Source organism: Pollachius pollachius, assembly GCF_949987615.1.
Source record: "Pollachius pollachius genome assembly, chromosome: 7".
Lineage (NCBI taxonomy): Eukaryota > Metazoa > Chordata > Actinopteri > Gadiformes > Gadidae > Pollachius > Pollachius pollachius.
Window position 1 is genome coordinate 23,401,842 of NC_136940.1, and position 15,000 is coordinate 23,416,841.

General features: G+C 47.4%; 1 protein-coding gene across 1 annotated transcript in view; it reads right to left on the bottom strand.

The window, feature by feature from the left end:
* Positions 1 to 15,000, bottom strand: part of ncanb (neurocan b) — a gene marked incomplete at both ends in the record, with an annotated part of 48,714 nt that overhangs the window by 17,844 nt on the left and 15,870 nt on the right. Inside the window, one exon of the mRNA XM_079740061.1 lies at positions 5,581 to 5,694. Coding sequence (XP_079596187.1) covers positions 5,581 to 5,694 — 114 coding nt within the window. The remainder of the gene's footprint in view (positions 1 to 5,580; positions 5,695 to 15,000) is intronic.

Below are 15,000 nucleotides of genomic sequence, written 5' to 3' on the forward strand. Positions count from 1 at the left end.
TCAGCCTCTCAAGGCTACGCCGTGGCGCCCTCATCCCCTCTCTTCAGATCTATCAGAGACCAGGATGAGCCTGCAGCGCTTTGACCTAATCCCGTACCGCTTCCTGCTTCTGAGGGCAGGCCGGGGTAAGGCCCAGGGGCAAATTTTAAAAAGACGGCCGACAACCCCTGCGGTGGAGCGGCGGAGTGTTTCTGGCGGTTCTCACAGCACCAGAAACAATGCACATCGGCAGATCGGTTCATTTGTAACGCTCCATTAACGACCACCGCGGGGCGGACTGTTAAAAGGCTCAAAGGGACGTTTCATGGAGATCATAACCAGATCAAGACGGGCTTCGACCAATTCCCGTCACACTTGCAATAGACGGGGTTATTGCACAAAGGCTAATATGGCTCCGGTGTGAGTGGAGCAAACAGAAGCCAGAATATGATACACTCAATTTTTTAAGTACTGTATATCGTATTTGCAATTGTGAAAAAGGGGTTCAAAACTACGGGGGGGGGGGGGGGTCGATGACTATATGATTACAATCCCTGCCCACAGATATTCCAGGTGGAAAAGCGCTGGTGTAATGGTCACTATTTAAAATTAGACCTCAGAGCCATCCAGCGATAGGATTATTTTACCATGAGGCATTGCCTTCTGACACTTACTCAATGTGTACCTTATCATTCCAAGCGCAAGGTCAGCTACCTTGTGACACCATGGTGCCGCATATCAAATCATCACCACATAATACCTTTCCTGCTTTATATTTTTAGCTCCATGCTATTTTCCTAGTATCTGAAGTACCGTTGGGGAGCATTCCAGTGTGTGTGGACATGGGAAGCGGGCAAGAGTTCGTGGGTGTGACGTGAGGTAGGCCCACACTACATGCACGTCAGAAACACAGACCCTAAGGCGTGGGCCGGACGGTATCTTGGTCTTTGTTCACGTACACAAACAAACATCCTCTTGTTTCCATCACAATATTCCCAGTGAGTCTATTTGATCGTGTATGTGTATGTGTGTGCGTGCATTTGTAAACCTGTATTTCTATGCGTATGCCTATGTGAATGTAATTGTACACAAACAGACATCCTCTTGTTTCCGTCACAATTTTTCGGGTGTGTCGGCTGTTGCAGAGTCCCTTTTTAAGTCCTGCACTGCCGATGGGGTTGGAGTAGGGCGTATATGTACGTTAACACATATCCCTGAACTTTGACGGTCCTGGAGACCGCTGGTTGTAAATCACAGAGTGGCGTTTCGCCAGCGACACAAAGGAACGAGGAAGAAATCATCTATGAAAGTGGGAAGTGGTCGAGAACACGCATTAACTATTAATGAGCTCTGAGTCGCAGAATGGTTCTGAATGCATCAACAGAACACAGAGGGCGAGGGAGAGGGAGAGAGAGAGAGAGAGGGAGAGGGCGAGGGAGAGGGAGAGGGAGAGAGAGAAAGCGAGAGACCACAAGTCCATATTTCACAGATCACCACGCATGAGACAGACACCCTGGGATTAATTATCTACATCAACACAGGCTGACACAGAGCTTTTTTTAGCAATTTGTATACTGTTTGTTCTGCTCACAGACAAAGGATGATCACTTGATTGCCATCTGAATGACTAAGCTGTGAACAATTGTTATCGCTCTTGAAAGGTATGTCTGTGATTTAACGTGTCCTGACGGTGATGTGTGTGTGTGTTCGTGTGTTTGTGTTTGTGTGTGTGTGTGTGTGTGTGTGTGTGTGTGTGTGTGTGTGTGTGTGTGAGTGAATAATGGAATGCATGAGTGAGTTACTTTTTTAAGAGATGGGATGCATATGGTTGGAAAGAACAATTACACACACACACACACACACACACACTCATGCACAGACAGACACACACACACATGCACAGACAGACACACACACACGCACGCACGCACGCGCGCACACACACACACACACACACACACACACAGAGGAAGGACACAGTTTGTATGAGAGAAATAATGAGAGAGAAATAGGAGGGGAGGAGCAAAACTAAAACTGAACTATTCAATTCACGTCTAAAAAAACAGGAGAGAATGAGGTGAGCCAGAGGGAGATAGGGAGGGTGCACGATAGAGAGTGAGGTGAGCCAGAGGGAGATAGGGAGGGTGCACGAGAGAGAGTGAGTGAGCCAGAGAGAGATAGGGAGGGTGCACGAGAGAGAATGAGGTGAGCCAGAGAGAGATAGGGAGGGTGCACGATAGAGAGTGAGGTGAGCCAGAGGGAGATAGGGAGGGTTCACGAGAGAGAGTGAGGTGAGCCAGAGAGAGATAGGGAGGGTGCACGAGAGAGAGTGAGTGAGCCAGAGAGAGATAGGGAGGGTGCACGAGAGAGAGTGAGTGAGCCAGAGAGAGATAGGGAGGGTGCACGATAGAGAATGAGGTGAGCCAGAGAGAGATAGGGAGGGTGCACGAGAGAGAGTGAGTGAGCCAGAGAGAGATAGGGAGGGTGCACGATAGAGAGTGAGGTGAGCCAGAGAGATAGGGAGGGTGCACGATAGAGAGTGAGGTGAGCCAGAGAGAGATAGGGAGGGTGCACGATAGAGAGTGCGTGAGCCAGAGGGAGTGAGGGAGGGAGAGAGCATTGAAACGACAACAATAAAAACATTTAACTTTTGGTTTTCTTATCGCCCTTGCCAATTTCAGCAGAAATGAATTACTCAGTGCTAAGTGCCCAAACAGAGAGCTGAATAAAACTTTGCCACAAACCAAAGGCAGTGCTTTGTTTGGCTGGCTGGTCGTCCGTGCTGTAACTCCTGACGAGGAGCCAGATCTAGTCTATAGCTGGGCTGGGAGGCAGTGGCTGGCATGAGATTAGCACCCTGCAAATAATTCAAAATAGACTTACCAACGTAACAATACAAATCTGATGAGCAAAAGCATTACATTGGTTGAGGGTATATTTGAACAAACAATACAATTAGGAAGATGAACAAGGATATGAGGAACCTTGTTCAATTTTCTTGGAATTGATGTGAGGGTCATTAGGATGCATTCTCTCTCTTATTATCTATCTCAGACATCCGCTCTCTCATTTGTTCCCCTCCGCTATTGACATTGAACCAAACCAAATCTGTTATCAATGGTGGTTACCATGGTGACCAACAAGAGACGGATCAGATTAAAAGTAGCTCGCATCAAAAGGTGTCCCCTCGTTCCCTATCACACCCAAACACACACACACACACACACACACACACACACACACACACACACACACACACACGCACACACACACACACACACACACACACAGCGCCAGAGACCCCTACATATCAGACAGCGTCTGATTGTTGACATTTGAACAATTCCCAAAGCTAGAGCAGCCTCCCTCTCCTCCGACCGCATTCTGCTCGACCTTTCCGCAGCGTTTGACACAGTGAACCACCTGATCCTCCTCTCCACCCTCCAACACCTCTCAGGCTCTGCACCCCTCCCTGTTCACATACCTACTTCATGGATCACACTTTTGTCGTAACCTGGAAAGAATCTGGGTCTGAACCTTGTAGTCTCCCTACGGGGGTCCCTCAGGGGTCTGTTGTGGGTCCTCTCCTCTTCTCTCTGTACACCGAGTCACTGGGTTCTGTGACAAGGCTTTCCTCCCACAGCCATGCAGGTGACTAACTAACTAATCCTGTCTTATTCACGGTTTGAAACCCAGGTGGCAGTGCGAATGTCGTGCGTGTCTGGCCGACATCTTAGCGGATGTCAGCACACAACCTGAAACTCAATCCTGGCAAGACTTTGCTGCTCTTCCTGCCAGGAGAAAGCATTTCTACGCCATGACCTCTCCATCAATATTGAGAGCTCTGTGGTGTCTATGGCTTGGATGGCAAGGAACCTGAGTGTGACACAGAAAAGGCCAGCTGTCATTCCGCTGTCAACATCCCCTGCCTTTAGATTCACAGTTTAAAACATCAGGAGGAAACATCCGTTCCTCACCCCGAGGGCCACACAGGTTTCTGTCCAGGCTCTCGTCTGGCTGGTCTGCCTGCATGTGCCACTCAACCTCCGCAGCTATTCCAGAACACAGCAACTCAGCTCGTCTTCAACACACCCAAGCTCTCCCACGTTACACCACTCTTCCGCACCCTGCACTGGCTACCTTCAAGTCACAGGTACTGGCCTACTGTCCTGCGAGTGGCTCTGGCCCATCCTGCATCCACACGTCTTTAAGACACTCACTCAAAAACGGACTCAGAATGTGGGCTTACCCTGCTCAGCAAGCCAATTCATGGCATTCTTTGAAAAGGGGGTTGGCATAAATATATGGCCTGTTGAGCCCTTTGAGACTGTACCTGTGATTAAGGGCTGTACAAATAAGTGTAATTGAATAGAATTGAATCCAGGGCATGGTGGAACCATAAACCCCGACCCGTCCACTACGCTCTGCGTAGGCTTTCTGCTCCTTCTGGTCCCAGCTGCCGCCGCACAAAATCTAGATTATTTGGAGTCCTGGTCGCCCACTAGTGGATCTGGCTCCCCACTGACATCAGGAGAGCAGAAACACTACGCATCCTCTTTGGAAGACTGAAAACGCATCTGTTCAGACTTCATCTTGGCCCGCGAACAAAATATTTAGTTTTTTTATAATATACCGCAGTTCGCAGTTTGCAAAATAGACAGTTTGCTTATTTGATGGGTTTAATGTGCGGGATTCTTGCACTTTCTTGGTTGTATGTCAAGAACTGCCAAACAGCTGTTGACTGTTTGGAGTAGATAGGTAGTACATACACATATTCAGCACTGACCAGGTAGGAAACTGTGTGTGTGTGTGTGTGTGTGTGTGAGAGTGTGATGGAGAGCGCATATGCGTGTGTGTGTGTGTGTGTGTGTGTGTGAGTCTGTGTATGTGACAGATTAGCAGGAAAGTATTGCAGAGAAACAATCCATTGTTGATCAAATATATTCATAGTCTCTGCGGAGAGAGTAGGTCAGAGGTGGAGCTGTATACCTTGCCGTCGTACTCTTTTCAATGCTTGGCATCATTCAATGCCATTGTCTTCCTCCACACAAAACACAGCTCTTACTTGAAGCCATTTCCCTCTCTCTTCCTCCTGTGTGTCTCAGTTCGCCCGCCGCCCCCCCCCCCGTAGTCATATTTATCCCTACCACAGTGACCTTTCTTGAATTGAGTGTTTTCAGGGAAACTCGTAGTGAATTAGTCAAATCGGCGTTCTGCAGGACAACGATCCTTCCTCTCATTAACCTTTTCCTATCCTCCTCCTACTATCGTTTACTCCTCCTCCTCTCCCTTCTCCTCAGTCCAGTCCTTCTGAACCACCTCCTCCTGCTCTACCCCACCTTCTCTTTATATCCAGTTTGGCCCCCTGGTTCGGCCCGTTAATCAACCCCTAGTCCAGCTGAGGACAACAAACACAGTGCATGTAAAGGACTCTGCATCATAATGTCGTTGGTGTGCGGTGCAGCCGAACATTGATGGCAGAGTAAGGGTTCAGCCGATAAAATACATCCAAGGAATCCCATGAAAGCTGATGAAATCCCAAATAAATGCAATTGAAATCTCAATACATTTTTTTTTCCATGTTTATGCAGCCTAGCTTACCTTTCTCACACGTGGTGCCGCCATAGCTGGGCAGACAGAGACACACGTAGGAGTTAATCTCATCGATGCACGTGCCTCCGTTCTGGCAGGGGTTAGACTGGCAGTCGTCGATGTCTGAGCGAGAGAGAGAGAGAGACAGGGAGAAGTTAGACACGGTACAAACACATTTAGATACCCACACATTCAGATTGACACACAAACAGATGCAGAGGGTTTTCCTAACATATTTCTTTAGAACAGCAAGTCGCATTCGGTGGCCCAGCAGAGATTCAACTTCATGGGGGATTAGACACATATTTTGGGCAGTCGTAATTAGAGCAAATTGATTTGGGTGGATTGGGGACGCACCAAAGCACACGTGCTTTTAATTGCAGTATGCGGCTCAGTTATGGTGTCAGAATTGATGAGTGGTGAGTTAAGAGGAGACAAGAGGACCAAACAGAAGCCAGGGACATTTAGACGGCAGGGGGGTCGAGAAACACAAATACATACAGAGAGAGAGAGAGAGAGAGAGAGAGAGAGAGAGAGAGAGAGAGAGAGAGAGAGACACAGAGAGAGAGACAGAGAGAGAGAGAGAGAGAGAGAACGAGAGAGACAGAGAGAGAGAGAGAGAGAGAGAGAGAGAGAGCAGGATACAGAGTGAAAAGCGAGACAGAGCGAGAAAGAGAGACAGAGAGAGGAAGAGAGACATATTTTACATAAATATTGTAAAATATGTATTTATAATCAATAACCCACAGAAACGCACAGACACACAAAGTCACACACAAATACAAAAACAAAGCCGCCCACACACGCTTGCACTGCAGAGGCGTCACAGGGCATGAGTTCCCATTGCACTGGAAAACAGAAGGTTTATTTCTCTGTCAGACCGAAGCCTGGGGGAGAATCATTAAGATTTCAGCAGGCATCCCAGAATCCTCTCTGCCCTCACAGCTCCTGAGCGCGCCTCCAGGGCCCGCAAGAGGTCACACAGTGAGAGAGGGTGTGCGTGTGTGTCTTTTTTGCGTCTTTGTGTGTGTGTCTGGACGCTGTGTGTGTGTGTGTTTGTTGCGCGTCTGCTGTGTGTGTCGGGACACTGTGTGTGTGGACCCTGGTTTTCTTTGTCTGTGTGTGTCTGTTGTGTGTGTGTGTGTGTGTGTGTGTGTTGGGGGGGTGGTACTGTGATGCACAGACAAAGAAAGTTGGGGAGAACCCAGGGAGCTGGTCGGGGGTGGTGGTGGAGGAGAGAGTTGGCGTGGGGTGGTTGTGGTTGTGGTGGTGGTGGAGGGTGGTCGGAGACCCTTGTGTGGGGGGGTGTGTTAAAGGACTGATTAAAGAGAAGGATGGATAGGCAGGGGCGGAGGATAGGACTTGAAACTAAATGTGTGTGTGTGTGCATGTGTGTGTGTGTCTTTGTATATGTGTGTATGTGAGTGTGTGTGCGTGTGCATGTCTGTATGTGTGTATGCCTGAGTGTGTGTGTATGTGCATGTGTGCGAGGGTGCGCGTGTGTGTGTCTGTGTGTAACTGCGAGTGTGTGTGTGCACGTGTGTGTGTGTGCGTCTGTGTATGTGTGGGTGTCTTAGTGCTCGTGTGTGTGTATGTGTGAGTGTGTTTGCGTATGTGCATTTGTGTGCGCATGCGTGTGTGGATGTGCTTGTGCGTGTGTGCGTGTGCGTGTGCGTGTGCGTGTGCGTGTGCGTGTGTGTGTGTGTGTGTGGTTGTGTGTCTGTAGAGTTGGCAGGTCCCTAGGTTGGATTACAGAGGCTTTGTGGGCTGCCAGGCGGGATGAGGGTGTGTTTGGAGGCAGCAGCCTGACTGCTGGGCTGTGCTGGGCTGGCTGCAATCAAACACTGAATTAGATGCTGGAGGTAGACAGACACAGCAGCCTGCCCGGGACAGCAGCCGTCCCAGACGACCACGCTGTACGCAGGTATATGGGTAGAGCTCAGTCTCTTATACGCAGTGCATCTTTGTTCTTCTGTCCTGTTCGATTCAGAGTGCCAAAACTTGCCTGACAGATGTATTAGAATTACTCTTCCTAAATCCTCTTTCTAACAATTTATCCTCTCTTTTTCTCTCTCTCTCTCTCTCTCTCTCTCTCTCTCTCTCTCTCTCTCTCTCTCTCTCTCTCTCTCTCTCAGCTTAGATCCGGCTTATGACTGACACGCGTTATAATGATCTGTTCATACGTGTCATGATGACAGAATCCCATCTCGCACCCAGAAACATCTGATAGAGATGACACCTTCACATTGTGGAGCTCGCGACTGACACATTCATCACAGAGTTGATCGAAAAAACACTATTATGGCTTATTAGAATAGAGGGGCCATCCATTCTGCTGAAAAGAACAGGACTTTTAGAGGGAATGTTTCATTACCAGCCCCCGGCACGGTGAATGGGTTTGTTAAGAGGGACAGAGGAGCTATGCAAGAGTTACATAGAATAAAGAGCGAGAGAGTGAGAGTGAGAGAGAGAGCGAGAGAGCGATAGAGAGAGAGGGAGGGAATAAGGATACTAAAGAGGATGGCTGGCAGGAAGTGAACAAAAACTCATTATCCGTCGACAGAATGGGTTTGTTTGGTTTTTCAAAGAAACTTAATCACTAGCAATTTTTCCATGGGATGTATACTTGATGTGTAAGATGACAGTTTCTGGAGGAATGCAACACAGAAGCCAATCTGAACGTGTCGCCCAATGGATCCCATGATGAGATAGGTTTGTTCTGGAGCAAGGGCAGAGAGCAGAGGACCGTGACGGGGGGAGGAGCACATAGAATGCTACAGACGGACGAGGAATAAGAAACTAGACTAGGAGGAGGGAGAGGAGAAGAGAAAATGAAATGTTTGAGAGAGAGACAGAGAGAGAGAGAGTGAGAGTCATTCTTTCTTAAGATTTTCAACATACCTTTATTTATTATGAATAAACTTAAAAGATAGGCACGTACAAAGACACTAGAAATAACCAGAACCAAAAACTAAATTGAACAAAACTATTTATAAAAGAGACTGGTGGAAGAGTGGGAGTTAGAGAGACAGAGGCAGAGACAGAGACAGAGAAAGAGAGAGAAAGAGAGAGAGGTGAGAAGGTGAGAGAGAGACAGAGAATAAGAGAATATGACAGAGATAGAACAGAAAGATCAATATAAGAATGGAGTGGACCCTTGGCCAGCATCCACAATTCCCTTGCAGTTCAGGAGGGTCCCTGGTGGACACTCAAGAGAGATGAGATCTCGCTCCTGCCTCTGTGTTCCGAGACACCAACGATGACCCTCCATCCCTTGCTCCCTAAAAACCTGTCTTCCTCGCATCCTTACAAACCCATCTTTCTCGTTGTCCCCACAAGAGAGGAGCTATGTAACTCTTGCATAGCTCCTCTGTCCCTCTTAACAAACCCATTCACCGTGCCGGGGGCTGATAATGAAACATTCCCTCTAAAAGTCCCGTCTTCCCTCCTGTCCCCACAAACCTGTCCTTCTCCCTCATCCCGACAAACCAGCCTTTCTCCCTGTCCCTACAAAACATTCTTTCTCCCTGTCCCCAAAAAAATGGTCTTTCTCCCTGTCCATACATAACTGTCACCCTCCCTTATCCCCACATAACCTTCTTGCCTGTCCCCACAAACCGTTTACAACCCCCCCCAAAAAAACGCCTTCCTCCCATTCTACAAACCTGTCAAGTGTTCCCTCTTTCTTTTTTACAACACCCCATGCCCTCATCGTCATCTTGATCGTCCTCCGTCTCCTGTCTGCTCATCTAATTCCCTGTCCTAGCCCGAACTGTAAACTCAATCATTAGTTTACCTCTGCCACCCCCCCCCCCCCCCTGTCAGCTCAGTTTGGGGCTTTTTCTCTGCGACCACGGAGAGAAAGAGAGATTTATGCTTTCAATTCCGCCCAGCGCCCTGCCGTTTGTGAACACTGGGGCTGAATAAAAAGTAAACAGCTTTCTGTGTTTTATAAATGAGAGCTCAAGTGCAATCAACAATTTCACGGCTATGAATCCTTGCGGGTTTAGCCAGTAAGAGTCCGGTGAATGGAGAGAGAGAGAAGAAAAGAGAGAGTGAGAGAGAGAGTGAGACGAGAGAGAGCACTCAGTATCTGGCAATAAAAGGGCCTGGGGAGAAGAATCAATATTAAAGTGGAGGTCCTTCGACAAGAGAAGCGGTTCATGGTTTATTCTTTTGTTTGGGCTGTTTGGGTTTTTCTGTCTTGGTCAGAACCATTGCTCTTGACGCCTGTCAATAAAATATGTTGGGTATTTACTTCATGCAAGACAAGAAAACAAAACTAAGACTGGCTCTTTTCCTCTGCAGATTATGGTGATGATAAGCATACCACTTGGGAATCTAAATATACGTATTAATAAACTCAGCTTCAGGACGGAGATTAAGACATCTAAAACACCATATTAAATTGCTCATGGCTGCTTTGTTGGGTTTGTATTTTACGCCACAACAACAACCTGCAGTTTATGGGTTTTCATAGAATGTCATTTGGACTGGTTATTCGTTTTTAGTTCTAGGGCTGACATGTTTCTGAGTTTAGCAGTCAAGTGGGCGGCCAAGCAGGCTTCAAATTGCCGAAATGCCCCAAATCCTAATGACTGCTTTAGAAAGCGGTGGCAGCATTGAAATTCATCACTGCATCAGACATTACTATATAGCTACTTTGATGGAAAAATTGGCCGTTTGGAGGCGGCCGAAGTGTAATTGCCTTGGCACACAGTGAATAGTGAGGACAAGTGGGACCTCGCCAGAGCCAGGGAAAGGAGGGAACAATGACAAGAAGGAAGAGAAAAAAGGAGAGAAAGAGAGAGGGTGAAGGGGGACAATGGGATAAATGCGATGTTCTGATGAAGAGGGCCATGTGTGAATGAGGGAGCGCATTTAACGCATTGTCAGTGCAGGATAATACAAGGAAAAACATCAACAGGCAAACGGGATTACTGCAGAGGTGGATTTCCAATGGAAAGTGTTCCAAATTGCGTATGTGCATCCCGGGTTACATTTGTCGTTTTTCACACGTGTCGTTGCCCCAGTGAATGTAATTCTCAGACAACGCAGTTGCGCTCAGCGTTGTGTATTGGTGAGCAGGGCAGAGATATGATCCACACACACACACACACACACACACACACACACACACACATCTATTTTCACAGTGAGGAGGTGGGATTTTTTGTTAGGAGTAAATGCCAGCTGTCTAAATCCAATAGGGGCCTTATCAATTACAACGGGACCCCGTGAACCAGCAAATGCTAGCTGGAGACTTTACTCCTGACAGGGTGCAAATGGAGGGTGTGACGAGACAATAACAAGGAACTGGAGGGAGATTGTTCAGGCAGACAGCATACTTATTTAGTGGGATGGAAACAGACGCACTTCCATTCCATATGCACAAGCATGTGCTCCCGTACACACAGCTTAGGTCCATCATTTCAGCCACCCGTACCGTTACTGAATCCTGGTGGTCCCAAAACTCAAGTGCGGACCGGTACATTACCAGACCTAACATGGCCTCACCACGTCTAGCCTAACTAAACCTAGCCTAACTAAACCTCACCCAACAATGTTTCTTTCAGTCAGATCCAGAAAGATGATGGGACTTTGGTGCATGCAACTGCATGCACACATTGATAACTCCAAAGCCATTTCATTGTCCTTATTGAAGGCACTGTATGGTTTGGCTCCACCATTTCTATCAGACAGTTATAAATAACTTTTAGAAACATTTTCAATTGATTGTAAATTCCTTTTTTAGTCCTGCCTTTGTTTGTCTGTCTCACACACACACACACACACACACGCACACACACACACACGCACACGCACGCACGCACGCACGCACGCACGCACGCACGCACGCACGCACGCACGCACGCACGCACGCACGCACGGCAGATCAGGGCCCCTTTCTGAAAACCTCCTTTGTGTTCTTCAAACCACTGTCAACATTATATGCGAATAAACAGACAGACTTTGAAATGTCGTTTTCTTTGCTGCTATACTATACTCCTAAAGCACTTTGTGTTTGCCCCCCCCCCCCAAGAATAACTTATTTTGGGTTGCAAACAGACTTTGCCTTCCTCCTACATGACTCACATGGAAACCTTTCTATTAAACATGAGCCTGGTCATCTAGGGTGCCGCTCCATTGACCGGTCCACATCTTAAGCCTGCTGTTCCCAAACCCATGTGCTGCCAACAGAAAGACCACCACATTGATCAATGGCGTAGCACTCTCCGCCTGCTTTTGTCACTGGCTCTATGGCCGGCTTGACCCGCCTCCAGCTATCTATTATTGCCATCTGCTATTGCTAGTTTCTACTGCTGGCATTCTTTGAAAATCACTCTGGCCTTCTTAGATACTACAAACTACCCTTGGACGATGTGGGCCATAACAGCACTTCTGACAGACAGCTGCCTCGTGACATTGGTTTTCTCTTGATGTTATTATTCTATTCCGTGTCTCCTTTCCTTTTTAATTAATGTCTGACCACCTTTGATCCTTTGAAGGTCTCGTCATCCTGGAAGGTGGACCTCCTTTGCTTTTTCATCTTCATTTCGTATCTGACGGCTTGGAGTCAGAGGCTTTTGTGTAATGTCATTTATATGTAGATTTTGAGAGTGTAATTTTGTTAAAAGTGTGCATAAATATACATGAGTTTGTTGTGTTGATGTTGATTAAAGATAATGATTGTGTATGTCAAAGATCGACAGAAAATGAATCTCTAAATTGTGATTATGTTGACTAATAGGAATGGACTCTGTGTGTGTGTTTGTTATCCTGTCTATATGCTAATCTGTTTGTAATTCTGCTAGCATTATGCACATATTGCTGTGTATGGTATCCTTCATTTAAATCTTTTTCATGGAATTTTGGTTTGGACCAGTTGTGTGTGTGTGTGTGTGTGTGTGTGTGTGTGTGTGTGTGTGTGTGTGTGTGTGTAGTAGCATGTGCAGTTCAACCATTTGCACATAGAATCAGATCATTGCATATCTATGATTGCATCTGTGTCGGAATTTCGTGCTACATGAATTTTCATTTTTTTCTCCCTTTTTTCAAATGGTCGATGGGCACTTTTTCTCGCTTGTTCTCTGCATGATGTTTTATATTTACACAGCTTCGAGCCATTATCAAGCAATCAGTTTTCATATTTTTCTCCGGAATTATTTCATGTTTTATAGCATCCCATAATAAAGCAATTTTAGACAGAGGTGAACACAGGATTGGTCGTGTTAGTGGAGCAGTGAGTAACTACATTCCCTCACGCTATGACAGTTTCCTTCGGACTCTCTACTAATCATAAATCAATTGACTCCTCTTTAATTCCCAGCTAGAGGATATTCTCGGCACCTGAGGTGAAGCAGACTCTCCGGGTTCAGTAGAACAAGACCTTTAAAGAGCTTTACAAACCACCAGCCTGTGTTTCCCAGTATCTGGATCAGCTAATTAGCGCAACCGAGAGGCATAACTAAATAAGAAGGATTAGCTTGCTCGGGCATGTACCTAGCATACATTAGCATATGAGTGCAGGGCTTTTGCTTTGCTGTACTTTGAGAGTGCTCCACCACCACCAGCACCACCACCAGCGCCACCCCATCAGTGCCCCTTTGGCTGTAGAGGAAGCGCTGCCTCCACACTGACAGCCTCTCATAGGCCAGTCTCCCCCGCCAGCTTACAATCCACTGGCCTCTCTTTCTGGCTTGCGTGGGGAAATATTCAAATCGACCTTCCCGAAAAAACAACACCGGGTCGGTGGCAGCCTCGATATATCCTCAAATCAGACTCGAAATGTAAGCTGCTGATAACGCCAGTTTTATTTATTCCTTTTTAAACGGGGCGATTTAGTTTGAAATGCACATATTCCGTGGCGACATGGAGTTGGTGCGTTTGATGGTGTTGTGTTCAGCGTGTGGTGCCCCCAGTGTTGTAGACAGGTCCGGGCTGGGGGTGACAGGGGCTGCCGCTACAGTCATCGCTGCCTGGGAAAACGTAATGAGAGGAAGTGTCACAACATCTCACATTGCTCGGCTAGCCCTCAGCCCCTGACAGCCTGACTCTCTTCACTGACTTTCCCTTTTTGTCCCCTTGTGTGTTTTGGTGTGTTTTTGAGTGTGTGTGTGTGTGTGTGTGTGTGACAGTGCCTATTTGTGGCGTGTACTGCCATGTCGCTGTGTGTGTTTGTGTGTTGAATGGTTGTAGACAACAGGGTTGACCAGAGGGTCTCGACCAGGAAAATAAACACCATACTGCATGCCGCCATCTATTACACTGCAGAATCCTCTATTCCTTCCTTTGTCCCTCCCTTGATCACTTCTTCCCTCCCTCCCGCCAACCTTCCTTCCCGTCCATAAGTCCCTCATCCATCCCTTCCTTTCTCCCTTCTCTCCTGCCTTCATACCTCCCTCTATCTCTTCCCTCCCAGCTTTTCTCCTTCCCTCTTTCCCACCCCCCTTCCTTTCTCCCCTCTCTCCATTTATCTTGTCCTCCCGTCTCTCTTCCTTTCTTCCCACACTCACCTCCTTCCGCCCTTGCGTGCTCCCTCCCTCCCTTCCTTCCTTCCTTCCTTCCTCCTTCCCTCCCACCGTTCCTTCCTTCCTCCCTCGCATCCTCCCCTGCCCTCCACCTCCCCAGCTGAATGCTAGCCCCTACCATTCTGTCTAGTCCCGGAGATCCTCCTCACTGCATGGGGCTCTTTTCAACTCTTTACTGCCCACTTTCTCCTCTTTCCCGTCAGCTTTTATTCCCCAGGCTCCCGTGGGGTCTCACAGCACTGATGCTGTTTGGCAGGAGGTCTAACGTGGGGGGGGGGGGAGGGGGGTTAGCGGCAGTGGTTCTGATCCTCTGGGACGTGTAGGTTTTCTAAAGGGGGGGACCCTGACAGCCTTATCTTGGCCCAGACGGCCAGGACAGGATCATTAGCCCACATTAGAGCAGTTCCCCTTCAAGGAGCCATAACAAGAGTGGATCTCTGTTCTTTCTTGCTCTCTTTCTAATCCATCCCTTCTTCCACCCCACGGTGTTAACACCCCCGCCTCCACACCTCAATTAACCTCCTTTCTCCTCCGTCTTGCTGCATCCTTTTTATGCCCTTTACCACCTAAATTCTGGAGAAACACGCAAAAATAGTAATTTTAAAACATTATTTTTTTTATGATATTCAAAGAACGATCTAGCTTACTACAATGGGCTACTTTGACAAGTGGATAATGCCAGCCAACCAGCTAATGTAGTGTTTCCCACACATAGACTTGGGCCGGTCATTTAAAGTAAAAAATATTTCACCTCTATCTTTTTTAGAATTGTATCTGGGATGGATAGTGTCTCCCACATTAACAATTAAAAAAATGTCCATCTGTGAATTAGCCCCTTCTCTGTGCACTCTGATTCAAAACAGGCTCGACTATAGATGAACTATTGTTGTCGGTTTTC